At 41.1% G+C, this 27513-nt stretch overlaps 1 protein-coding gene and 1 long non-coding RNA gene across 2 annotated transcripts in view; one reads left to right on the top strand and one right to left on the bottom strand.

The window, feature by feature from the left end:
• The window catches only part of LOC142203938 (uncharacterized), a 1061686-nt gene that overhangs the window by 381105 nt on the left and 653068 nt on the right, over positions 1 to 27513 (top strand). The gene's annotated exons all lie outside the window — the stretch shown is intronic.
• Positions 1 to 27513, bottom strand: part of TMEM132D (transmembrane protein 132D) — a 713376-nt gene that overhangs the window by 124710 nt on the left and 561153 nt on the right. Inside the window, exon 5 of the mRNA XM_075274815.1 lies at positions 4633 to 4776. Within this exon, the coding sequence (XP_075130916.1) occupies positions 4633 to 4776 (144 nt within the window). The remainder of the gene's footprint in view (positions 1 to 4632; positions 4777 to 27513) is intronic.

Below are 27513 nucleotides of genomic sequence, written 5' to 3' on the forward strand. Positions count from 1 at the left end.
GCATTAATATTATATAATTATCTTGTACATAGCCTATAATAGCCTGTTCAGTAACTATCATCATGGGACATATAATCTCTGTATAGGCTATTATACAGTCCTATGAAAAAGTTTGGGCACCCCTATTAATCTTAATCATTTTTTGTTCTAAATATTTTGGTGTTTGCAACAGCCATTTCAGTTTGATATATCTAATAACTGAAGGACACAGTAATATTTCAGGATTGAAATGAGGTTTATTGTACTAACAGAAAATGTGCAATATGCATTAAACCAAAATTTGACCGGTGCAAAAGTATGGGCACCCTTATCATTTTATTGATTTGAATTCCCCTAACTACTTTTTACTGACTTACTGAAGCACAAAATTGGTTTTGTAACCTCAGTGAGCTTTGAACTTCATAGCCAGATGTATCCAATCATAAGAAAAGGTATTTAAGGTGGCCAATTGCAAGTTGTTCTCCTATTTGAATCTCCTCTGAAGAGTGGCATCATGGGCTACTCAAAACAACTCTCAAATGATCTGAAAACAAAGATTGTTCAACATAGTTGTTCAGGGGAAGGATACAAAAAGTTGTCTCAGAGATTTAACCTGTCAGTTTCCACTGTGAGGAACATAGTAAGGAAATGGAAGACCACAGGGACAGTTCTTGTTAAGCCCAGAAGTGGCAGGCCAAGAAAAATATCAGAAAGGCAGAGAAGAAGAATGGTGAGAACAGTCAAGGACAATCCACAGATGACCTCCAAAGAGCTGTAGCATCATCTTGCTGCAGATGGTGTCACTGTGCATCGGTCAACAATACAGCGCACTTTGCACAAGGAGAAGCTGTATGGGAGAGTGATGAGAAAGAAGCCGTTTCTGCAAGCACGCCACAAACAGAGTCGCCTGAGGTATGCAAAAGCACAATTGGACAAGCCAGCTTCATTTTGGATGAAGGTCCTGTGGACTGATGACACAAAGATTGAGTTGTTTGGTCATACAAAAAGGCGTTATGCATGGCGTCCAAAAAAACAGCATTCCAAGAAAAACACTTGCTACCCACTGAAAAATTTGGTGGAGGTTCCATCATGCTTTGGGGCTGTGTGGCCAATGCTGGCACCGGGAATCTTGTTAAAGTTGAGGGTCGCATGGATTCCACTCAGCATCCGCAGATTCTTGAGAATAATGTTCAAGAATCAGTGACGAAGTTGAAGTTACGCCGGGGATGGATATTTCAGCAAGACAATGATCCAAAACACCGCTCCAAATCGACTCAGGCATTCATGCAGAGGAACAATTACAATGTTCTGGAATGGCCATCCCAGTCCCCAGACCTGAATATCATTGAACATCTGTGGGATGATTGGAAGCGGGCTGTCCATGCTCGGCGACCATCTAACTTAACTGAACTTGAATTGTTTGTCCAAAATACCTTTATCCAGGATCCAGGAACTGATTAAAAGCTACATGAAGCGACTAGAGGCTGTTATCTTTGTAAAAGGAGGATCTACTAAATATTAATGTCACTTTTCTGTTGAGGTGCCCATACTTTTGCATCGGTCAAATTTTGGTTTAATGCATATTGCACATTTTCTGTTAGTACAATAAACCTCATTTCAATCCTGAAATATTACTGTGTCCATCAGTTATTAGATATATCAAACTGAAATGGCTGTTATAAACACCAAAATATTTAGAACTAAAAATGATTAAGATTAATAGGGGTGCCCAAACTTTTTCATAGGACTGTATGATTTTTACACTTTAGGCATATTGTGTGACTTCACAATATGATGACAAGATTATTCCGAAGCCATGTTTCCAATTTCTTACACTTATGACTCCTGCTCTTATTTAGGAAGAAGACTAAGCAAATGTGTTTAGAAGGTGAAGCACAGTAAGGTACCATCTCCCTGGAAAGGATTAAATTACCAGATAAAGTTGCTATCGGAGGTAGCTTTAACCATCGGTTTCGGTAGTCTGATTCATTCTGTTCATTAGATTTTAGCATCCTGAAATACGCTTCCATATGTTTTATCACTAATTAGACAAGTGAAGCCATCGCATTGCTGTATGCTATACAAATGTAAAAAAAAACACTTCTAGTTGAAATATATACACATAAAAAGCAATGTCTACTGTGGAAGTGGAAATTGCATTTTGGGACATAGACCATTTAATGAGCAGAGAAGCTTGCAACTTTTAAGAATGCACCAAAGTGTTTTTTAGGGAGAGAATCACTATGTTATTGTATCATGTGCTGCTTTAACTGCATTTCATAACTTACTGAAAATGTTAGTTTGTACTAGTATAATCACTGCATTAAAGACAGGAACCGAAACGCATATACTATGGTGTACCAAAAGGAAGGAAACTGGCTACTAACCCATTTGCTAGAACTGGGGAGTTGGGCATGTCCCCAATTATAACTCTTCAGGGCTCGTTCACATCTACGCCTGGTCTTCGTTTATACAGGTTTCCTTTTCCTGCCTGAAACTGGGCAGGAAACGGAAACCCACAGTCAGTGAATGGGTTTGAAAAGTGTCCGGCCGTGATCGCTGGTGAGCCTTTTATGCTCTCCACGGCAACACCGTTTTTTTTATTTAACCGGACACAAAGTCGGGCATGCAGGACTTTGTGTCCGGATTTAAAAAAAACGGTTTCGCCACAGAAAATGCTCACCGGCGCTCATGGCCGGACCCGGTCGTGTACGGAGACTGAACCAGCATAAACTCTAATATGTGCTTATACGTCCTAACAAATTAGCCAAATTGCAAAATACTAGCCTATACCTATACTTGGTAATAATTACTTCTGGACACACGTGCTGCACAGCTACAGTGGTTTCCTAAAGTGTTTCACAGTGGTTGGCACCCATAGTCACTTAGAACATGAATGTCTCTGCCACCAAACTCTAAGCAGTGACTTCGGCTTCTGCTTGATATGAAAGTCTTGGAGTCGGAGCAGCCCTGAAGCAGAGTAGTTGGCATGGATTATAACGTAGAAAGGCTTCTATTACCAAGTGCCAAAACATATTAAAATCTATTTATTTTATAACTGCAGGCATGGTTTACGTGCAGTTGAATGGGTTTATACATGTACTATAATGATTCATTTACTGTAGATTTGTGCACAACCCAATTGTATACACAAGCCTCTATTAATATCTATGGATCTACACTATCATTACATCAGAACTGGAAGAAACTATTTGTCCTTTCCCAATTTTTTTCTATTTTTGAATATTTGTTGCAGAATATTTTATAATATCAAATTACTTTTAATATTAGGCAAAACAACCTTCTGTATTTTAATGATTTGATGTATTAAAGAAAGACCTATATGAAAATAACTAACCCCTTAACTACTAAACCAACCTGTTTAGTAAATTCTATTGATAATTAGATTCAAGTTTACTGGTCAAATCTAAGGACAGTTACTGTTAGGCCTGCTGAATCTAAAGATCACTTAAATAGAGCCTGTCATGTGATGTAAAGTAAGCTAGAAGATCACAAAAAGCAGCAGGTATCAGGTTATAAAAAGATTCATATATGTATGCAAAAGAAAGTACTACCAGTCTACCAGTCTAGAAAGAGTCACAATGGCATTGCTAAAGCCACCATGAGAACCACCGTAAGACTTTATCCCCAAATTTAATAAAATGGAAATGTGGTGAATCTGCTGAGGTGTGGCTGGCCTAGCAGATTTATGCACTGCCATCTCATCCAGAATGTTAGAAAACCCAGACTAAAAGGTTTCAGGCTTCACTTGGTTTAGTCAAAGTACACTTTACACAATAAAGACACTAGGCAAAATTGTCATCTATGGAGTAAACGACAGCTGATGGCCTGTCCCAAACTTCGAAAAAATCTAGGTACTCCCAAAATGAAGGCAAACCTTTTTGTAAAACATGGTTACCATTATAATTGGTATAAAGCTAACACATTATAAGAAAATAAAATGGTGATTGTCTGGAACTGCTTTGCTTCTGTAGGACTTGGATGACTTGTTTGTCCAACATGTTTGAGGTGTAATGTATTGGATCTGTTACATATCTGGTGGGATTGCCCAATGCTTTTTTTTATTGGAAACGTATCTTTGATTTGTATACTTCACTCATTGGGTCTTCAATAAGGGTATGTTCAAATATGGGTTTACAAGGGTCACATTTCAAATATAAAGAGAGATTTGGGGGAGGGGGATACCTTTTTACATAGGTGATGAAGGTTTTGAATATATGTTATTTTCAATATAAGGAATGATCAATTAAATGCTGTATTCTGTATTTACCAGTGTTCTCTTTATCTTATATGAATAGTACCTGAAACATAAACCTAAAATGTGACAAATCAACAAAGATGGAAGAAATTGGGTGAGGAGCAAATACTTTTCGCCTCACTTTCACAACTATTGCATCAACAGAAATAGAATATTGCATACTATACATATTGTAACCTCCAAATGAAGTGGAAAACACCCAATTGATAGCTTACTCTTACATTTTCAGGAGGAAGAGCAGAAGGTTAGCACATACAGAGATTTAAGGAAAGCTGTTCCAGAATCATTATTGAGGAATGCATAAAAATGTCATATATAGATAGCTGTGGTATTGATGTTTTGGTAATATTTAGGTATAAAATGAATAAACATACCTTAAGAACATCTTCATCTGATGATTTGCATTCAACAAGTTCGGATATATCAGTGACTGAGCCACTACTGTCTACGGCAACGGTCTTAACAGGAACTGCTACCGTTTTCCCAGTCAGAATGGCTGTATTGAGTATCTCAGCTTCCTGAAATATTAAACCATAGTTTCACATTTTTCTTATTCATAGTTTAGTGAGTAATAACAGTTATTACATGTTAAATAATACAATGTTTTACACTGACATTTTATATCAGCCTCATTTGAGAAGAATTCATGTATAAAAATATCTACAATTGTTCTCTTCATATCTCGTATCTGACTAGAGCGCATCATCTGAACTAAGGCCGCCTGGAGACGACCGTGGTGTAATTCAGGTTTTTTCCTGGATAGCACACTGATTCATTTACTTCTGTCAGCCCACACACTTGACCATGAATTACATGGTCCCGAGTGCAGGCCATCAATTTGGACCCCAAAACTCAGGACAGGTCATATTTCTGTCCCAAGTGAATGGAGCCACAGAAGCACAGTCATCGCTGGACGGTAAGGAATGCATCCTCTGACAGTATAGTGCTATGGATACTACTGTCAGTATGGGCGTTCCTCACAAACTGTCAAAAATGCCCTTCTGACAGTGAAGAGGTATCGGCAAATGCATCAATAGCTTTCTCCTGGGGCATATAATGGGAAAGCCAACAGTGTGCTGAATTCAGTGCACTTTTGGCTTTCTAACGGTATATAATACCGCAGGTGTCTGAGGACATGAAAGGTCCTCTTCAAATAGGTTTGCATTTAACTTTTTATTTGTTTGACTTCTGCAGCTTTTGCTGCCATATAAAGGCAAATGTCTAAGAAGTAATCAAGTGGCTTGTTCTGTTACTTTTATCTCTGTTCTCCTAACCGGTCATAAGCTCAGAGCTTGCCTTATGTGACAACAAGTGAAGGCTTCAGAAGATGAGGGAAATAAAATTTTTAATAAAATCTGAATAATAATAATAAAATAAATAAATAAATTTAATAAATTTAAAATAAAAAAAATTTGAATTTTTATCAATAATAGGTAAAATGCAGTAACAAAAAAAGCCTCTAAGCCCCAGAAAAAGAACCCAATAGCGTTATCTCTCTTCCACAAAACTTAAAAATTGGCACAATGCAGTCGAGCAAGTATTATTCTTTTCTTATTTGCCAAAACCCAAGTTCTTCCTTCATAATGCCAGAGAAGGGAAATTTGCTTTGCTAGAGAAGTGTAATTTTTCAATCTACAGAACCAGATTCCACTGCTCCAGAGTCCAGTGGTGTTTCGCTTTACATCTCTCTATCCAATACTTGTCATTGTGATTGGTGATGTAAGACTTGTACGCAGATGCTCAGTTTTGGAAACCCATGCCAAGAAACTCCAGACACACACATTATATTTGTTGATGATGATACAAGAGGAGTTTTGGTACCCTGTGTGATTCAGTTAGCAGAGAACTGGCAAACTGTATGCATTAAGCATCTTAACATTTAGTGACCCTGCTGTATAACTATATAAGGCTGCCACTTCATGAATGAGTTGCTTTGCTTCCTTAATTTCTACTTCCAGTTTTTAATAGTAACACTCTCCGTTGATTGGGTATTATCTAGAATGATAGAAACATCACACACTGACTTGATGCCCTCCTATTATAGTACCATCCTAAAATTCGGTTAGCTCTTTAGAAAAAACTATTCTCTTACTGTACAGTATACAGCAGAGACTTGGAAGCAATACCTGTGATCAGTGCCTGCACTGATTGTGGGTATTAACACCTACATTAATCTTGGTCAAAAGTGACATAGAACTCTATGGATTTTACAATATGATGAAATACATTAGCATTTCATTTCTCTGTATTCATGATCAGACTTATTGGGGTTCATGAACCTTATGGGTCTAAAAAGTAAAAGTTCAAATAATCAAAATAGTAAGGTAGAAAATACACTCAGGAAATATTCTCCTTTCTATGTCATAAGAAGAGCATAAGAAGCATATTAAGATAACCAAGTAATATCTACATTTCATGAAACTCTACAGACAAAACTGATACTTTTATTTATTTTTGCTTAGTTGTGTAGTGCTAACATATTCTGCAGTACTTTACAGACATTGCCAATCACTGTCCCATATGGGGCTCACATTCCCTATCGGTATGTCTTTTAGAATGTTGGAGGAAACCCACTTAAACATGGGAAGAACATACAAACTCTTTGCAGATGTTGTTCTTGATCAAATTCCCAGGACTAGGACTCCAATGATCATGTGTATTGCAAAGGCTATGGAAGCATTGTATGACATAAGAGCTGTAAATAAATACTAAACTAGAAAATAAACATAACACTCTAAGCAAATCCTCTATTAACTTCGTTGATTCTATTATGTCACATATAGAGATGAGTGTACAGTAAAATGTTCGATATTCATTTCGAGTAGCCGCTCAATATTCGACTACTCGAATCGAATATCGAATCCTATTATAGTCTATGGGGTAAAAATGCTCGTTTCAGGGGTAGGCAACATTTGATCAAATTACACTTACCAAGTCCACGAGTGAGGGTCGGGCTGGATCCTCCGAGAAGTCTTCTCCGTGCAGCGTCCCCGCAGCATCTTCCGGCTCTGAATTCACTCTGCCAGGCATCGGGCCTGGGCAGAGCCGACTGCGCATGCCCTCACTACAAGAAAATGGCCGCTTACAGTCAAAGCGGCCATTTTCTTGTAGCGCGGGCATGCCCAGTCAGTTCTGCCCAGGCCCGATGCCTGGCAGAGTGAATTCAGAGCAGGAAGACGCCGGAGGCTGCATGGAGAAGACTTCTAAAGGTAGGAGAAGAACCAGCGTTGATTGGCCAACTGTATAGAATTCGGCCAATCAATGCGGGTTCTGCATCGAACTTTTCCATTCAAATAGCGAGTGGTACTCGATCGAGTACGAGTATTTCGAATACCATAGTATTCGATCAAATACCTACTCACTCGAATACTACTCGCTCATCTCTAGTCACATACAGTATTCTGCCTCTGAGTGCAATAAACAAGGACTTTGAGCCTTTTTTTTTATATTGATAACCTATCCTTAGTATATGAAAGGGAACTGAGTTGCAGTACAGCATCACAGTATACACAGCTTTCTGCTTCTGATGCTTTACGTTGTATACCCCCTGAAACCCTGCTGCTTGATTTAGCCCGACCCTCTTACTTGTCTCTCAGTGAAACGGTTGATTGTGGGGAAATTATCCTGTATTTCAGGAAAATGAAGAAAATCTCTAGAAGGACCAACACTGCATAATATTTTCTATTCACTTTTATCTTTGCTTTTTAAGTGTTGTCATCCTTAAAAGAATCCTGACGTCATGCAGCACATTTTTTTTTTTTCCCCTGCATTGGCATAATTCTGTGTATTAGTTTTGCCCAAAGTGTCCCTATAAGAGGTTTATATGTCTATACATTATGAACTTGTAAAAATGTAAGCAACAGCTTAGTGCAAAGAATCCCTACAGACGTACAGTAGAAAGTAAAAGTAATAAGTGCTTTCCCTAGTTAATAGCATTCATAATTACCAAGCAGATGCAGAGCGGGGTACTTTCCCAAAAATGCATTTTTAGCATCTGTTTCACTTTAAAATTCAAGAGATCATGTTTGCTGTGTGTTTGCAAAGAGCACTTGGAGCTTTTAGAGCTGAGCGGTCTTGGCATAGAATATGTGTAATGTGCCAAATGGCATTATAAATTTTAGTGCAATTGTAAAAGTTGCCTGCTTTTATTTATAAACAGCGCACAGTTTGTTGCCGACATTTGTTTTGTTTATGCATAATTATTTTAAGATACACGTTTGTTTTATAAAACATATGGGCGATAACAGTATACTATGTAGAAGTACGGCACAATCTGGCAATGAAAGGCTCATTGTAAGCTTTCTGACTAGAGGTTGCTAAGAACAGAAAAGGTGACAGTATCACCTTCACCTCAGCAATGATGCATCAGACACTTCTGACATTTGTAGCTGCAAGGAACACAATTGTAGAAAGAACTAACATGGGGACTTGTCAAGTCTTTTGTGTTTGTTGACCTCCATACCAAATAATGTGGCATCTGCAGTAGGTTTCTATACAGCTGCCTCAATAGATTAACATCAGTTGTACCCAGTGGCAACTATTCTATTTTCAGCAGAAACTGGTGTACCTAAAAAAGACTAATATTAAAGTCATGTAGAAGATATGATTCTTTCCACCGGCAGTATAATTGCTCTTATTTCTGCTTGTAGAACCTATTTGAGTCTGAGAAGCAAGCATACAGAGCACCCTGAAATACAGATATGGGGCATTTCTGGGAGTCTCTATCGACCCATACAACTACAATCAGTCATGGATATATAGTTCCATAGAATGAAGAAATATGCATATCAATTTTCTCCTGGATGATGAATTTAGCTAAAATATTAATTGCCAACTGTCGTACCCAAGAAAGGCATTTCATTTGTGCACTTTACAGTAAATTTACTTAGCATTTTTCATACTATAAGGTTGTTGGAATTGAAATCCAAAAGCAAATATCCATTGAGTAAAATGCAGAAATCCAAGACAAAATCCTAAATCATACATTTTTGCTATCTGTATTATTTGCAGTGATTTAATGGAATCATGGACTGATTAAATATATGTAATTCTACATGAAATAGTGCTAAAGTCTTAAAGACCGACAGATATATCTTCCCTTTCCCATCTTACCAGGTTGTTTCCAGTTATCGCAAGTTACACAGCTATTTTAAATACATGATTTTGTGACAAGTTATTAAAAAGTGATATGCTAACTATCCTACGAGTACCTATATGTCACCACACGGTGGGGGGGGGGGGAGAGAAGGTGAATTATAGCCTTTTAAGGGTGCATTCACACTACGGAACGCCAGCGTGTATCACAGCCGTACACACCGGCGTTACAGCAGGGCTGCCGGACACTTCCCATTCATTTCTATGGGAGCCGGCATGCGAGCGCTCCCCATAGAAATGAATGGAAAAAAGCAGTCCATTCATTTCTATGGGGAGCGCTCGCATGCCGGCTCCCATAGAAATGAATGGAGCTGCTTTATACGCCGCTTATTCTGAACATGTTTTACGTTCAGAATAAGCTCCAGGAAACGTAGTGTGAATGCACCCTAAGATTGGAGTATGTTGTGATACTGTATTGAATTGATTTCAACATAAATTGTAATATTTAACCAAACTGGAGGTCTCAGATCACTTGTGTACACTTGTATGAGTACTACTGTGTTTCTCCAAAAATAAGCCCTATCCCGAAAATAAGCTAGATTTTTCAGGTTTTTTTGGAGTAGGCTTGAAATATAAGCCGTATTCCAAAAATAATCTGCCATTGATTCCCCACCCCCATAGCTACCACACCGGGTCTCTGTTGTAATGTACAGCGGAGACCTGCAGCTTACGCCAATGATCAGACTTCACTCTCATCATGGGCATTGCTGAGTGTGACCCCCTTTAAATGATTACAACTTTTCCCCACCGGCCCCGTACATTTTCTGCTGTTTCACCTCTGATAAAAATCTGAATAAAAAGTGATCAAAAATTAAGCCCTACCAAGAAAATAAGCCAAACCCTCTTTTTTTTGGAGAAAAAAATAATCAGTACTGTTCCACACAATAGGAACTACAGTATCATTATTACAATGTACTGATGTGACTGACTGACAGCATCACAGTCCAGGTCTTTAGTTTCAGGCAGGATAAGAATTATGAAAATCATATAGAGCCCAAACGTACGTGTGTTATACTCAGCCAAAACTGACCATTACTAGAGATGAGCGAACAGTAAAATGTTCGAGGTTCGATATTCATTTCGAGTAGCCCCTCAATATTCGACTACTCGAATCGAATATCGAACCCTATTATAGTCTATGGGGGGAAAATGCTTGTTTCAGGGGTAGGCAACATTCGATCAAATTATACTTACCAAGTCCATGAGTGAGGGTCGGGCTGGATCCTCTGAGAAGTCTTCTCTGCGCAGCGTCCCCGCAGCATCTTCCGGCTCTGAATTCACTCTGCCAGGCATCGGGCCTGGGTAGAGCCGACTGCGCATGCCCGCACTACAAGTCGGCTCTGCCCAGGCCCGATGCCTGGCAGAGTGAATGAAGAGCCAGAAGACGCCGCGGGGAAGCTGCATGGAGAAGACTTCTAAAGGTAGGAGAAGAACCAGCGTTGATTGGCCAACTGTATAGCATTCAGCCAATCAATGCTGGTTCTGCATCAAACTTTTACATTCGAACAGCGAGTGGTACTCGATCGAGTACGAGTATTTCGAATACTGTAGTATTCGATCAAATACGTACTCGATCGAGTACTACTTGCTCATCTCTAACCATTACTGTAGTTCAAGTCACTGTCACTGACAAAAATATTAGTTCTATGATGGAATCTTCTACTATATTTATTGCCCTGTTAATTCCAGTATCTTTTCCATGTTCCCATACTGTATCAATTGTAAAGATTTGGTGTTGGACTCCTACCATTATGTCCAGAAAAAAAAAACAGGCTGTTTTCTATGTCATGTGCAATTTCTAGGAACTAGGTTCTCAACCTATGGTTAGGGTACCCCAAAGTGTGTCAATGTCATCTCAAAGAGATACTTGTACTGTCCTATTACAGTGCCAAGGTCAACACACAAAAGCAATGCAGCCAGTATTGATCCTCTTATCCACTGTGGCTGACATGCTGCCCTGTATAGGTCATCTAGAGCTCTAGCAGCCGAGAATGGACAAACAACTCATGTGCACATCGTGTGCAGGCCTTGTGGGGCATTGATTGCCTACTAGAGATGAGCGAACAGTAAAATGTTCAAGGTTCGATATTCGTCTCCAGTAGTCCCTCAATATTCGACTACTCGAATCGAATATCGAACCCTATTATAGTCTATGGGGGGAAAATGCTCATTTCAGGGTAGGCAACATTCGATCAAATTGTCATTTAGGACAACATTGGACCATTCAGAGATCCTCACTGAACTGAACCGAGTGAGTTTGCTGCACTGTAAGTAAAGGGGCCAAATAATTTTGAAGGCCCCACTTTTCAGTTTTTTATTTGTTAAAAAAGTTTAAAATATCCAATAAATTTTGTTCCACTTCACAATTGTGTCCCACTTGTTGTTGATTCTTCCCCCCAAAATTAAAATGTGATATCTTTATGTTTGAAACCTGAAATGTGGCAAAAGGTTGAAAAGTTCAAGGGGGTCGAATACTTTCACAAGGCACTGCAAGTCTCTATAGTTTCCTTTGTTAGTGTACAGTCTCAGTTTGAATTCTCTTTATGTAGCAGGTTTAGCAGCACTGTAATTAAAATGTGTGTGCTGTCAATCCAAGGCAGTACCTTCCTCCATATTGCAGTGGAGAAGTTGGCTGAACACTCCTGTGTCCTAGCTCTTCTATCCCAGGTGCATTGCACTTCACTTACTTGAACTGGTCTGTGTTACTCTTCTCCGTCAGTATAGTCTAGTGCTCTGGTTGCTGTAGCACTTATGGACCTGGCTGGGCTGTTCTGCTTGGTTTGGTCTGGGTCACTATGTTACACTACCCATGAGCTCTGTTAACAAACACTGCTTCTGATCTCCAGCACTGCACTCTTCCTCCTGGCATTATACCTTCCCTCCCTGCTTTAAGGATGACCGTCCCGGCAACCTGAATACCCCGGACATTGTCGTCATAACTGGCAGGCATTCTTCCAAAGCTGTTAGGACACTGAGAATGTTGTGTCAATACAGTCCCACAATCAATATTTAAAGAGGACCTTTCACCATTTTGCCCACAGGCAGTTCTATATACTGCCGGAAAGCTGACAGTGCGCTGAGTTCAGCACACTGTCGGCTTTCCCGATCTGGGCCCAGTGTGAAGAGATAGCGGTCCCGGTACCGTAGCTCTTCTATGTTCAGAAAGGCGTTTCTGACACTCAGTCAGAGACGTCCTTCTTCACAGCACAGCCTATCGCGCTGTGCTGTGAGAGCCGGGAGAAACGCCCCCTCCCTCTGCTCGCAGTACTCGTCAATAGACGAGCATTATCAGGGAGGGAGGGGGGAGTTCCTCCCGGCTCTCACAGCACAGCGCGATTGGCTGTGCTGTGAAGAAGGACGTCTCTGGCTGACTGTCAGAAACGCCCTTCTGACCATAGAAGAGCTACGGTACCGGGAACGTAAGCTCTTCACACCGGGCCCAGATCGGGAAAGCCGACAGTGCGCTGAACTCAGCGCACTGTCAGCTTTCTGGCAGTATATAACACTGCATGTGGGCAAAATGGTGAAAGGTCCTCTTTTACACACCCATCCTGTTTTTAGGAGGTCTATAAGCTAATAAAGATAAGCTCTGTACTCGGCTACCTCTGCCAGTCCACAATCAGATATTCATCACCTATCGCCTTCACTTTAATAAAAGTAAGCTGTAAGCAAATAAGTGCATCAAAGTAACTTTCAAAAACATTGAACAAAAGAAATCCTTCACTTTTTATACTGAAATTCTAAATAACAATTGTAATAAAATGTGCTGTACAATCTATACAAGTAAAATGGGCAGATGTGTCATACAGATGCCATTTGTACTCATGATGCAACATTTCAAGGGGAAAATAAAGTGCTGCATGAAGGCTGCTGAACTTTCGTACAAATAAATACACCAATGTATTTCAATGCTACTTTGTATACTTGATGAACTTTGATGGAGAATATACACACCTGCCTAGTAGTGGAGCCTAAAACTGCATCTATGCATCAATACTGTGATATGTAAATCTGTGCAAGTCATCCACTCTGAAATTATATAATAAGCCTTATTTAAGTAAGTATATGGAGGAAATAAGCTTCTCTTGGAAGGATGCGAGGCGTCCACATGCTTGACTAGCTTCAAAGTGCCAAGCCAAAGAAAGAAAGCTGGAAATGTCTCCCCCTACTGCTTTGCTTTTCTAAAACTGCCAAACGTGCAATCATTTAGAACCCCTGGATCAGAGAGCACACTTTGTTCTATTAAAAGAAGCAATCCTTTTCTCAAACAATCAAAGTAGCATACTGTTTTGTGAGGAATATAAAACCCTGACTTTTGACAGCAATCTTGAGAGCCTTTTTGTTCAATGGTTCTTTAGGATGCATTTAAATGATTCAAAAAGGAAGGTTTTTTTAGATTCTGTCTAAAACTACATCATTGTTAAGTACAAAAAAATAATCTTCAGATTTATTAAAATGATAAATGACATAAAGCAAATGATACCCTGCACAGATGGCCTACAGGATGTCTCTATGGATCAACACAGCTTTCAAAATAGAACCTGTTCTTGCCGCTCAGAAATCTTTTGATGTGTAGCATTGGTTCATCCTCAGGAAACCGCTCAAAATCTTAGGATTTCGCTTCTCATTTCATGCATATTGCCCTCCATTTCCATATATATATATATATATATATATATATATATATATATATATATATATATATGTTCACCTCGGCATACAGTGTTTGATCAGTCCCTTGAACTGTGATTGAGAAACCAACTGAGAACTTTATGGTGAGTGACCAAAGTTTACATTTGATCATCTTGTTCTTTTGTAAAGGAATAGCATGAGGGGTATAGGTGTTATCAACAAAGCTAGAAACATTAGATTCAATTTCCAAATAAAACCTAAAAATGGATTTCCTGGTAGAACATGTCTTTGATCAGATTAGGATAGAGAGTTACTGTGCTATTTTGTTCAATTTTTGTGCGTCATGCAATTGCAAAAGTAATGCCCTATACACATGGTTGTATGATGGCGGCATTTCCCACTGTCAGATTCAGAGATACAAAGTCTCTGCTCTCTACAGGTACATTTTTGAAAATTGGCTGATATAGAGAATGCTGTTGTAACCAGTGTGCATTTTGACCAGCCACAAGTTGCATATATCAAGGGTACACCCTGGATCCTATTCTTGTTAAGATTTTTATAGGAGACATAGGAGAAGGTTTGATAGGTAAGGTTTGCCTCTTTGTCAATGACACAAAAGTGTGCAATAGGGTTGATACTACTTGGTGGGTTTTTGAAGAAAAGGAACTTCTGTCTGATTATCGTATTGGCAGCTCTGTGTTAACCAGGATTTTGGGAGAGATAGACCTTAGAGTCTGATATCAGATAGCTTTAAAATGAATGTATAGTGTAGGCAGGTGAAAAGCAAGCTGAATGTTTATCTGTATAGCTAGAGTTATAACCAGTAGGAAGAGAGAAATTGTAATCCTGCTGTAAACTGTGCTAGCAAGATCACGTTTGGAATACTGGGGCAAATTTATGAAAGCTGTCTAAAAGTTAGACAGTAGAGATGAGCGAACACTAAAATGTTCGAGGTTCGAAATTCGATTCGAACAGCCGCTCACTGTTCGAGTGTTCGAATGGGTTTCGAACCCCATTATAGTCTATGGGGAACATAAACTCGTTAAGGGGGAAACCCAAATTCGTGTCTGGAGGGTCACCAAGTCCACTATGACACCCCAGGAAATGATACCAACACCCTGGAATGACACTGGGACAGCAGGGGAAGCATGTCTGGGGGCATAAAAGTCACTTTATTTCATGGAAATCCCTGTCAGTTTGCGATTTTCGCAAGCTAACTTTTCCCCATAGAAATGCATTGGCCAGTGCTGATTGGCCAGAGTACGGAACTCGACCAATCAGCGCTGGCTCTGCTGGAGGAGGCGGAGTCTAAGATCGCTCCACACCAGTCTCCATTCAGGTCCGACCTTAGACTCCGCCTCCTCCGGCAGAGCCAGCGCTGATTGGCCGAAGGCTGGCCAATGCATTCCTATGCGAATGCAGAGACTTAGTAGTGCTGAGTCAGTTTTGCTCAACTACACATCTGATGCACACTCGGCACTGCTACATCAGATGTAGCAATCTGATGTAGCAGAGCCGAGGGTGCACTAGAACCCCTGTGCAAACTCAGTTCACGCTAATAGAATGCATTGGCCAGCGCTGATTGGCCAATGCATTCTATTAGCCCGATGAAGTAGAGCTGAATGTGTGTGCTAAGCACACACATTCAGCACTGCTTCATCACGCCAATACAATGCATTAGCCAGTGCTGATTGGCCAGAGTACGGAATTCGGCCAATCAGCGCTGGCTCTGCTGGAGGAGGCGGAGTCTAAGGTCGGACCTGAATGGAGATTGGTGTGGAGCGATCTTAGACTCCGCCTCCTCCAGCAGAGCCAGCGCTGATTGGCCGAATTCCGTACTCTGGCCAATCAGCGCTGGCCAATGCATTCTATTAGCCCGATGAAGTAGAGCTGAATGTGTGTGCTAAGCACACACATTCAGCACTGCTTCATCACGCCAATACAATGCATTAGCCAGTGCTGATTGGCCAGAGTACGGAATTCGGCCAATCAGCGCTGGCTCTGCTGGAGGAGGCGGAGTCTAAGGTCGGACCTGAATGGAGACTGGTGTGGAGCGATCTTAGACTCCGCCTCCTCCAGCAGAGCCAGCGCTGATTGGCCGAATTCCGTACTCTGGCCAATCAGCGCTGGCCAATGCATTCTATTAGCTTGATGAAGCAGAGTGTGCACAAGGGTTCAAGCGCACCCTCGGCTCTCCTACATCAGAGCCGAGGGTGCGCTTGAACCCTTGTGCACACTCTGCTTCATCAAGCTAATAGAATGCATTGGCCAGCACTGATTGGCCAGAGTACGGAATTCGGCCAATCAGCGCTGGCCAATGCATCCCTATGGGAAAAAGTTTATCTCACAAAAATCACAATTACACACCCGATAGAGCCCCAAAAAGTTATTTTTAATAACATTCCCCCCTAAATAAAGGTTATCCCTAGCTATCCCTGCCTGTACAGCTATCCCTGTCTCATAGTCACAAAGTTCTCATATGACCCGGATTTGAAATCCACTATTCGTCTAAAATGGAGGTCATCTGATTTCGGCAGCCAATGACTTTTTCCAATTTTTTTCAATGCCCCCGGTGTCGTAGTTCCTGTCCCACCTCCCCTGCACTGTTATTGGTGCAAAAAAGGCGCCAGGGAAGGTGGGAGGGGAATCGAATTTTGGCGCACTTTACCACGCGGTGTTCGATTCGATTCGAACATGGCGAACACCCTGATATCCAATCGAACATGTGTTCGATAGAACACTGTTCGCTCATCTCTATTAGACAGTACATATTTAGATTGGGTAGTCTTAAACTGTGACAGATTTTCCATAGTGTCTGATGCTGTTTGATAAACCTGTCGTATTCTTAGAATAACTTTACATTTTCTATCAGTTGACTTAATTTACACCAGAAAAATGCACCAAAATGTGCAAATTAGACTACACTTCCCATAAAGCCACACCTCTTTTTATCAAGCCACACCCCCTTCATTACACAATTAATAGAAATGACTAAAACACTTGATGTGAAATATGGGGCACATCATTTTAGACGAGGAGTGGGGTTGGCACAAATTATGCCAGAATTCTGATACATTCTGCTTTATAATTCTCACCCATTATATTCTCTTCTAGAGAAGCCACCTACAATGCGAAATAGATAAAACAGAAGGCCAAATGAAAGTCCTGATCTTGATCCAATAGAAATGTGGAAGGATTGAAGTGAAGATTTCATGTGAGGAACAAAAACACAACAATATTTAAACTGATTTGCATCGAAAATGGCCTAAAATTCTGACTAGCTGATGTGCAGGACTAGTCAACAATTACTAGAAATGTAAAGATGTAGATATTACTGCATGAGGAGGTCACATCAGATACTGAAAGCAAAGGTTCACATAGTTTTGCTACTCACAGATATACGCTAATGGATCATTTTCTTCTATTTTCTTCTTACCTCTTTTCAGCCTCCTCGTGGCATCTCTTGCTCCTTGGTGGCGTCATGCACACTGCCTCAGTGGAAACTCGGGCAGGCCAAGTGTTATAATATCATGACTTTCGGCATGCCATATGTGACCACTGGTGGCCCAATGAAAGGCCTCAGCAGTGACCCCAGACACATGACCATCACCAGGAGAGTACCAGACACAATGAAGAGGCCTAAAAGAAAAGATGAATTTGAAAGTTTTTTATATATATTTTTTTTCATCTCCCCCGGGACAGTATAATAGTTAGTTACTGTATGGTCTGAAGAGAACCCAGTGTATAATGCGATGGCCATCTTCGTTCATCTGAGGATGAATCTTCATTTGTTATGTTTCATAAAAAAAATAAGAATTTGGAATATTCAATTCTATCCTAGCTCGGTACGAGTTGGTCCGCCATCTCTATCTTACACATAAATGCATCCTACAACACATTAATAAGCTTTAATCTCTATCAATTGTTGTGATGTATCTTCTACTCTTGGTGCAACTTACACAACAGACCTCTACTTTCTTGTGTACTTACCTAAAACGTACTTGAGTAGTTCATCACATTTTCAAATAGGTCATCTACTGTAAATGACAGCAATTTAATTATGTCCTTAAGCTGATCAGACAGTATTACTGGAATCTGGACAAGGAAGTTTAAAATGCTCCAGGGAGCCACTGGTCAAATTAGAGCTTCTATTTAGAAATGGTAAGCCTATAAAGCAATAAACTCCGAAGAGGCTAATAAAGGTGTGCACTAATGGAGAGGCTGTGCAAGCAACACATCTGCCAACAGTCTGCACAACATAAGCTACAGTATGCTGACACTGCAAAGGCACTCTTCATAAGGACACACTGCATTTGGCAAATACATTTGACTCAGTGTAACTATACACCAATAGTACCAGTTGAGTCCATTTGACCTAATGTAGGCTTAAGTTTCCTCCTGACCACTTTACTAGTTAAAACACCGCCCAAACCAGAACTCCTGGTTTTAGCAGTTAGCTGCTAGATATGTGTATTATGAGATAAACAGTATTTCATAATATGATATCACAAAATGGTATGTTATTAAGTGGCATGCTGCCATCATACATGTATTCAGGTGTAGCGTTCAGCCTTCCAGTGGTTTTGGTATCTGGTGCTAGGTCCAGAGTCAGCATTACAGATATATCTTGGGAAAGATCTATTAGTGCTAGTTGGGGTCAGTTTATTGTCCATTTGATTTCATCTAACTATTGAACAAGTACCACCATTATCTAACTACTGAACCATTCTGTTGCCATTCCAGTCATCTACTAGTGAGTTCCTATTTTCTTGTAAATCTATTACCTGCTAGTATTGTAGTATGCATGCTTCTTTGCCTGGTTGTTGCATACAATAATTTGGCCCTACTGTAAGTCTTGGGGATAACTGTGTACAGTGATACATTATTAGTATACAAGAAAGTGAATCACTATAGATCAAATCCAGTTCTTCCTCTTATGACCAGCCAGCGTTAAATTTAGGAGTGATTATTTCTGCAAATGGGTATTTGTATGTTTATATTAATATTCCATTAAACATCAGCATTTTTTAACCTATAATTAAGTTACAAAATTAAAAATATCTAGACTACTTTTGTTATCAATTTTATATTACTTATATAGAAGTCATAGTGGTTTTTGAAAGTCCAGCATCCACAAAAATCATCAACTTTTTTCATATTCATAAAATACAATAATAGGTTAAGCATCATTGCTTACGCATTTCAAGCCTAGCTGTTCTTAGTCTAGACTGTGGGTAAAAGACACTAAGAAAGGCTCGAAATACATAAGTGATAGTGCTACACCAGTTTTTGTGGATTTTATGAACATGAAATAAAGTTGCTAATTTTTCTGGATGCTTGACTTTCCTTTCTGTTATTTGCTGTTACTGTGATAGCTTAGTTTCATAAAAGTGAATAATTACAAAAATTTGTCAGAGTATTAAAAAAAATCACTAGGGTGCATTCACACTAAGTATACGCTGAGCTGATTCTGAACGTAAAGAACGTTCAGAATCAGCGTGTACAGAGCAGATCCCATTCATTTCAATGGGAGCCGGCATACGAGCGCTCCCCATTGAAATGAATGGGCTGCTTTTTCCCTATTGGTTTCAATGTGATATGCGCGTATCACATTGAAACCAATAGAGAAAAAAAGCAGCCCATTCATTTCAATGGGGAGCGCACGTATGCCGGCTCCCATAGAAATGAATAGGATCTGCTTTGTATGCGCTGATTTTGAACATGCTTTAAGTTCAGAATCAGCTCAGCGTATACTTAGTGTGAGTGCACCCTAGGGTTGTTTTTATCATGGCTCATATGCTAGAAACTAGAGTAAAAGCCATGAAAAAATAGCACTTTTTTGCACCTCACAATTTTTGCAGGATCAGACCCCATGTACAAGATGGAATGGAAACAAACATTAGCCTTTCCATAGGGAATATTTCCCTTTCCATGTGCTAAGTTGCATTTTTATATGATTTTAGTAAAGCTTATGACTAATTTCTTTAAAGGGAGTCTAATATTGAATAAATTGATTTTATTTTTTTTTTAAAGATACCACATAGGAATAGTCTTTATAAAGGCTATTCATCCCATACTTTTACCTTGCAGGTCCTTGCCGCCATTTTCAAATTATGCAAATGCAAATTATGCAAGTTATGCTCAGAGAGAACAGAGTGCTCCGAGAACAGGCTCGTCATTGCCCGCAGCACTACCTCTGTGTCTTCTTTATGCCCCCTGCTTCAATTCCCTGCCTCTTCTCTGTGTCAGGGAACTGAGCCGACGGCGCATGTGTGAGATTTCCTATCCCAAAGATAAGATCGAAAGAGGTGACAAAAACCAGCATAATTTGAAAATGGCAGTGAGGACCTGCAGAGTAAAGGTATGAGATAAATAGCCTTTATAAAGGCTATTCCTATGTGGAATCAGTTTAAATTTGATTTATTCAATGATAAACTCCCTTTAGTCCATCAAGAACAGAATAACTAACTTTCTACAGCAGGTACATATGTGACCAAACTGAACTCAAGTTTAGTGAACTAATGCAATATAGACATACATAGGATCATTCATGATTAGAGATGAGCGAACAGTGTTCTATCAAACACATGTTCGATCGGATATCAGGGTGTTCGCCATGTTCGAATCGAATCGAACACCACGTGGTAAAGTGCGCCAAAATTCGATTCCCCTCCCACCTTCCCTGGCGCCTTTTTTGCACCAATAACAGCGCAGGGGAGGTGGGACAGGAACTACGACACCGGGGGCATTGAAAAAAATTGGAAAAAGTCATTGGCTGCCGAAATCAGGTGACCTCCATTTTAGACGAATAGTGGATTTCAAATCCGGGTCATATGAGAATGTGAACTTTGTGACTATGAGACAGGGATAGCTGTACAGGCAGGGATAGCTAGGGATAACCTTTATTTAGGGGGGAATGTTATTAAAAATAACTTTTTGGGGCTCTATCGGGTGTGTAATTGTGATTTTTGTGAGATAAACTTTTTCCCATAGGGATGCATTGGCCAGCGCTGATTGGCCGAATTCCGTACTCTGGCCAATCAGTGCTGGCCAATGCATTCTATTAGCTTGATGAAGCAGAGTGTGCACAAGGGTTCAAGCGCACCCTCGGCTCTGATGTAGCAGAGCCGAGGCTGCACAAGGGTTCAAGCGCACCCTCGGCTCTGATGTAGGAGAGCCGAGGGTGCACTTGAACCCTTGTGCACCCTCAGCTCTGCTACATCAGAGCCGAGGGTGCGCTTGAACCCTTGTGCACACTCTGCTTCATCAAGCTAATAGAATGCATTGGCCAGCGCTGATTGGCCAATGTATTCTATTAGCCTGATGAAGTAGAGCTGAATGTGTGTGCTAAGCACACACATTCAGCTCTACTTCATCGGGCTAATAGAATGCATTGGCCAGCGCTGATTGGCCAGAGTACGGAACTCGACCAATCAGCGCTGGCTCTGCTGGAGGAGGCGGAGTCTAAGATCGCTCCACACCAGTCTCCATTCAGGTCCGACCTTAGACTCCGCCTCCTCCGGCAGAGCCAGCGCTGATTGGCCGAAGGCTGGCCAATGCATTCCTATGCGAATGCAGACTTAGCAGTGCTGAGTCAGTTTTGCTCAACTACACATCTGATGCACACTCGGCACTGCTACATCAGATGTAGCAATCTGATGTAGCAGAGCCGAGGGTGCACTAGAACCCCTGTGCAAACTCAGTTCACGCTAATAGAATGCATTGGCCAGCGCTGATTGGCCAATGCATTCTATTAGCCCGATGAAGTAGAGCTGAATGTGTGTGCTAAGCACACACATTCAGCACTGCTTCATCACGCCAATACAATGCATTAGCCAGTGCTGATTGGCCAGAGTACGGAATTCGGCCAATCAGCGCTGGCTCTGCTGGAGGAGGCGGAGTCTAAGGTCGGACCTGAATGGAGACTGGTGTGGAGCGATCTTAGACTCCGCCTCCTCCAGCAGAGCCAGCGCTGATTGGCCGAATTCCGTACTCTGGCCAATCAGCACTGGCTAATGCATTGTATTGGCGTGATGAAGCAGTGCTGAATGTGTGTGCTTAGCACACACATTCAGCTCTACTTCATCGGGCTAATAGAATGCATTGGCCAGCGCTGATTGGCCGAATTCCGTACTCTGGCCAATCAGCACTGGCTAATGCATTGTATTGGCGTGATGAAGCAGTGCTGAATGAGTGTGCTTAGCACACACATTCAGCTCTACTTCATCGGGCTAATAGAATGCATTGGCCAATCAGCGCTGGCCAATGCATTCTATTAGCGTGAACTGAGTTTGCACAGGGGTTCTAGTGCACCCTCGGCTCTGCTACATCAGATTGCTACATCTGATGTAGCAGTGCCGAGTGTGCATCAGATGTGTAGTTGAGCAAAACTGACTCAGCACTGCTAAGTCTGCATTCGCATAGGAATGCATTGGCCAGCCTTCGGCCAATCAGCGCTGGCTCTGCCGGAGGAGGCGGAGTCTAAGGTCGGACCTGAATGGAGACTGGTGTGGAGCTATCTTAGACTCCGCCTCCTCCAGCAGAGCCAGCGCTGATTGGTCGAGTTCCGTACTCTGGCCAATCAGCACTGGCCAATGCATTTCTATGGGGAAAAGTTAGCTTGCGAAAATCGCAAACTGACAGGGATTTCCATGAAATAAAGTGACTTTTATGCCCCCAGACATGCTTCCCCTGCTGTCCCAGTGTCATTCCAGGGTGTTGGTATCATTTCCTGGGGTGTCATAGTGGACTTGGTGACCCTCCAGACACGAATTTGGGTTTCCCCCTTAACGAGTTTATGTTCCCCATAGACTATAATGGGGTTCGAAACCCATTCGAACACTCGAACAGTGAGCGGCTGTTCGAATCGAATTTCGAACCTCGAACATTTTAGTGTTCGCTCATCTCTATTCATGATGGTTTTTGAAAAGGTTCTTGTGAAAAAAGGTAAGAGAGATGACATCTGTATTTACAGGCACAAAAGAAGTAAAACTGCATTAACTGATATCAGTGCAATGTTTCTGTTCCTCAATGGGACTTTTTTTTAAGCAAAGTAATACATGTGAAGGAGAGATTTAATTGGTGCACAGTAGTAATGTGCTTACATACAACAATGACATATTCATTCTTATTCACACTGGTATGTCTAGTATTGCTGGAGATTAGGGTTGAGTGATCAGGATTGGAAAAGATCGGATCCCGATCGGCAATCGAGTAAATTTCACGATCGCGATCGGGTTCCGATCCCGCCTAAAATAGATCAGGAACGGAATTCCGATCCCGATCGCTCAACTTACCTGCACAGAAGTGCTGCTGCAGCTCCCCGTTCTTTTCGCTCCTCTTCTTTCTCTTTCACATGCCTTCAGAGCGCCCTGCGCGCCCCCCCTAGACTAGTGTTAGAAATGCTGAGAGAAGACGGGGCTTGTGTCTTAGGAAAGTGTGGGCGGGTACTGGGAGGGGAGACGTGAGTGATGCACTCATGTCTCCCTGCCCACACTCTCCTAAGCCACAACAAACCCCGCCTCCTCCTGTCATCTCTAACACTAGCCTAGGGAGGTGGGGGCACGCATGGCGCTTTGAAGGCATGTCAATGAAAGAGGACCGGACCAAGAATGGGGAGCGGCAGTGGATCTGTGCAGGTAAGCGGACACCAGGGGGGCTAAGTAGCCAGGGGATTGCTGTGTAGTTAATAGGATCATTTTTAAAATCCGATCTTCGATAATTAAAAAAAATCCCATTGACTTGCATTGGGATCGGAATTGGGATTGGGTTCGAATGGAAAATGATCGGAAATCGGATTTTAAAAATGATCCTGAAATTTCAAGATCGGCTCAACCCCACTGGAGATCTACCAACAGATGTTTAACCATATTAAAAGCTGGGGATTATGAAAGCAGATAAAAAATGTTAACATTCCTTGCATTGAGCATTCTTCTGATTTTTGGGTATTGTTTATCTGTTCTGTTGTAATATAGTACGATTTCTTTTAGACCACTGGCTACCATTCCAATCTTTGCATATGTAATCTACAACAAAAATTAAATTTTGGTGAGGAATTTTTTTTCCAAATGATTTTCCTGTTTTCTTGCAAAAACCTTTGACATTTCTGAGTGTTGTTTGGCTTATTTGACATACATGACATTGATGAACAGGTTATAGGTTGTGCTTTCTTCTTACATTCAGCTCATACTTATATAAGCGAAATTCCATAGGCGACCCACACACATTTAGATATGACACTAGATAATAAAACGTGCTAATTGATCTATAAAATACTTTTGTTTACAAAATAATTCATGTCAAAGCTGTCTTTATCTTTAAGGTTATTTCATATCCACCTATTCTAACCAAGAGGTTATTTTAACATTTGACTGCAGATATCAAATGACTAAACAATAAATATTTTATGCTTGAAGATAAGATTATAGAAACACTGATCCAAAAATGGCATTAAATTCTTTCAGCTGGAATCTTTGAGATTGGAAGAATTATTCTGACATTGAGAACGCTGAAAATAACTCTCACGTCTGTTTAATCCTCGATAATATATACCTCTAGAGAGTGTAATGTCTCATGGGAAAATACTAGCAAGAATAGGCGTACTATACACTCAAATATAACATTGATACTGGGGACAGAGAGAACACTATTTTAGCAAATGTTCCTGTAAAAATAAAAGTTTTCTACCCTATAAATGATATTTCTACATGGTTAATACAATGTCTAGTTTATCCATTCTGGGATTTGATTTTTTGTTTTATGGATTATGACTGTATATGTAATTTATCCTTCTAATGTTTTAAATACTAATTGCTTAATTCTAGGTTTATTCAGAAACTTGACATTGTTGAAGCTAAATGTTTGTAGACTTATCTTGCTGTTGGTCTACTAGCTGAATAACATTTGCCAAGGTGCAATAAGATCTGATTAAATGGCATTGTAAAAGTATCTGTCGTATCTGGAAGTATCTGTGTATCTGTATCTGGTAGAGATGAGCGAGTAGTGTTCAAAGTCTTCTCCGTGCAGCGTCCCCGCGGCGTCTTCCCGCTGGAATTCACTCTGCCTAGGCATCCGGCCTAGGCAGAGCCGACTGCGCATGCGCAGGCATGCCCTCGCATGCGCAGTCAGCTCTGCTCAGGCGTCGGGCCGGGCAGAACCGACCGCGCATGCACAGTCGGCTCTGCCTAGGCCCCGATGCCTAGGCAGAGTGAATTCCAGCCGGAAGACGCCGCGGGGGCGCTGCACCGGGAGAAGACTTCAAAGGGAATCCAGCCCGACCGTCACTCGTGGACTTGGTAAGTATAATTGTATCGAATTTTGCGTACCTCTGAAACGAGCATTTCCCCCCATAGACTATAATGGGGTTCAAAATCCTTTCGAACAGCCGAACAGTGTGCGGCTGTTCAAATCGGATTTCGAACCTCGGACATTTTAGTGTTCGCTCATCTCTAGTATCTGGTAGTACCCTTTTTTTGCTACTTCGTTTTTGCATTTTAGTGTGTGTTGATCATCCAATGGTAAATCATCAGAATAAAATATTAAGCAAGCAGGGTAGGAAGAACATAAAGCAAAGGTTGACTGCAGGCAGGAACACAAGAATTGATAGTCAGCTTGCAATGTCAAAATTGTACATACAGCCTAAGAAAATAGAGGTAAAGACAGAAGACAACTGCAATATAGTGAAGTAGAAGATATGATGAAAGCAGAAAGTAGGAATTCAACTACAGGTACAGAATAGTCAGTGAGAAGTAGAATACATGTTTTGCGTCCTCACTATCACTCTACAGTGACCGCATGGTGGTAAATGCCAACTCTACACAAGGATCTGAAGACCATTTTGGTAAATACGGTGCAGGTAAGATTTAGGTCAGGGGCACACTGCCATTTTGTATTGCTACTGATTGATTTTAATTATTAAATGACAACTGTAGCATAGATTTGCATACAAGTCAGTAAACTCAACGGGACTTCAAGTGTAGCTCAATAGGTAAAATATACCTGAGTTTCCACAAAAAGTTAAAATATGTATAGTGTCTACCTGAGCACTCTGTTCTTTGGATGTACAAGCCTTATTACATGGTACCCTATCAGTTCTCTTATTACTAATATCTCCATTATGACTGCAGCATAATAAGTAGCAGTCTGTCCCCACCCCTATCCATTACTACTAGAGATGAGCGAACACTATTCGAAACAGCCGTTTCGAATAGCACGCTCCCATAGAAATGAATGGACATAGCCGGCACGGGGGGTGGTAAAGTCGGCGTACCAGCCGCTTCCATTCATTTCTATGGGAGCGTGCTATTCGAAATAGCTGTTTTGAATAGTGTTTGCTCATCTCTAATTACTACTACTGGCTTATTTCCATGTAATTCTTCCAGAAGAAACTGTAAAGTAAAATGTAAAATTGCAAACAAATAGATGAGAAAAGCTGTGAACATAATATACTGTATAGGATCCAGGGACACTAGACTGCAAATACAGGGCAAGATAAAGCTACATAGAAAAGAGAGAAATCTGAGTATAATGACAGAAAACTGTTTACTGTCTGTGAAGAATATTCAACTTGCAATAAGGTAAACAACTAGTCACAAGTATATAAAAGTACATACATCATGTTACATTCTCCTTACCTATATATATATATAAAAGTCAAAATCTGTAGTAGTCCGCTCTATACAAATCCACAGTTCTCGCCCGATTTGGGTGAAATTTGGCACGCCCCCTCTCCACCTACAGGAGCAGAATACTGCGCATGTTACATCTCGCTAGCATCCCCCCCTCATGAGATTGGGGCCCCCAAACTTAGGCCCTATACATATAATAGGGAAAAGTGAAAGCTTAAGGAAGGGTTCACACGATGTCTTTTGGCTCGTAATCTGGCCCGTGTACGCTGCGGGAGCTTTTGCGGGCCGTATACGCTCCCATTGATTTCAATGGGAGCGTGGATCGTATACACGGCACTATTTTGACATCGTGTGAACCCTCCCTAAGTGCTGAGGGGAAAACAACAGTTGTGACTGACAGGGACGGATTATAGCGATGGCGCCAAAGAGTCTCTGCTGAAGGGGCCGCACCACCACACACAACACACAAATATTTCACAAACACCATATGAACATCACACAGACAGTACACATACACCAACTCACAAGCACAACACCACACAATTACCACAACACACCACACAAACACGAGACGACTCTAGACACACACAACACAAATAACACCACAAATAGCACATCATCACTCCATAAATACCACATGCACACCACATGCACACCACACACACACACACATACACACACACAAAGACACTCAGATGGATGCACACTATGCACATGGACGAACTTAGCACATTCATACTCACACACAACTACCACACGCATGGTACTGTGCACGCAAAACACATGGATCACACGTGTGCACACACACACATGCGTACATATACACGGACCACACATGTGCAT

Source organism: Leptodactylus fuscus, chromosome 1 (assembly GCF_031893055.1).
Source record: "Leptodactylus fuscus isolate aLepFus1 chromosome 1, aLepFus1.hap2, whole genome shotgun sequence".
In the NCBI taxonomy this organism is placed as follows: domain Eukaryota; kingdom Metazoa; phylum Chordata; class Amphibia; order Anura; family Leptodactylidae; genus Leptodactylus; species Leptodactylus fuscus.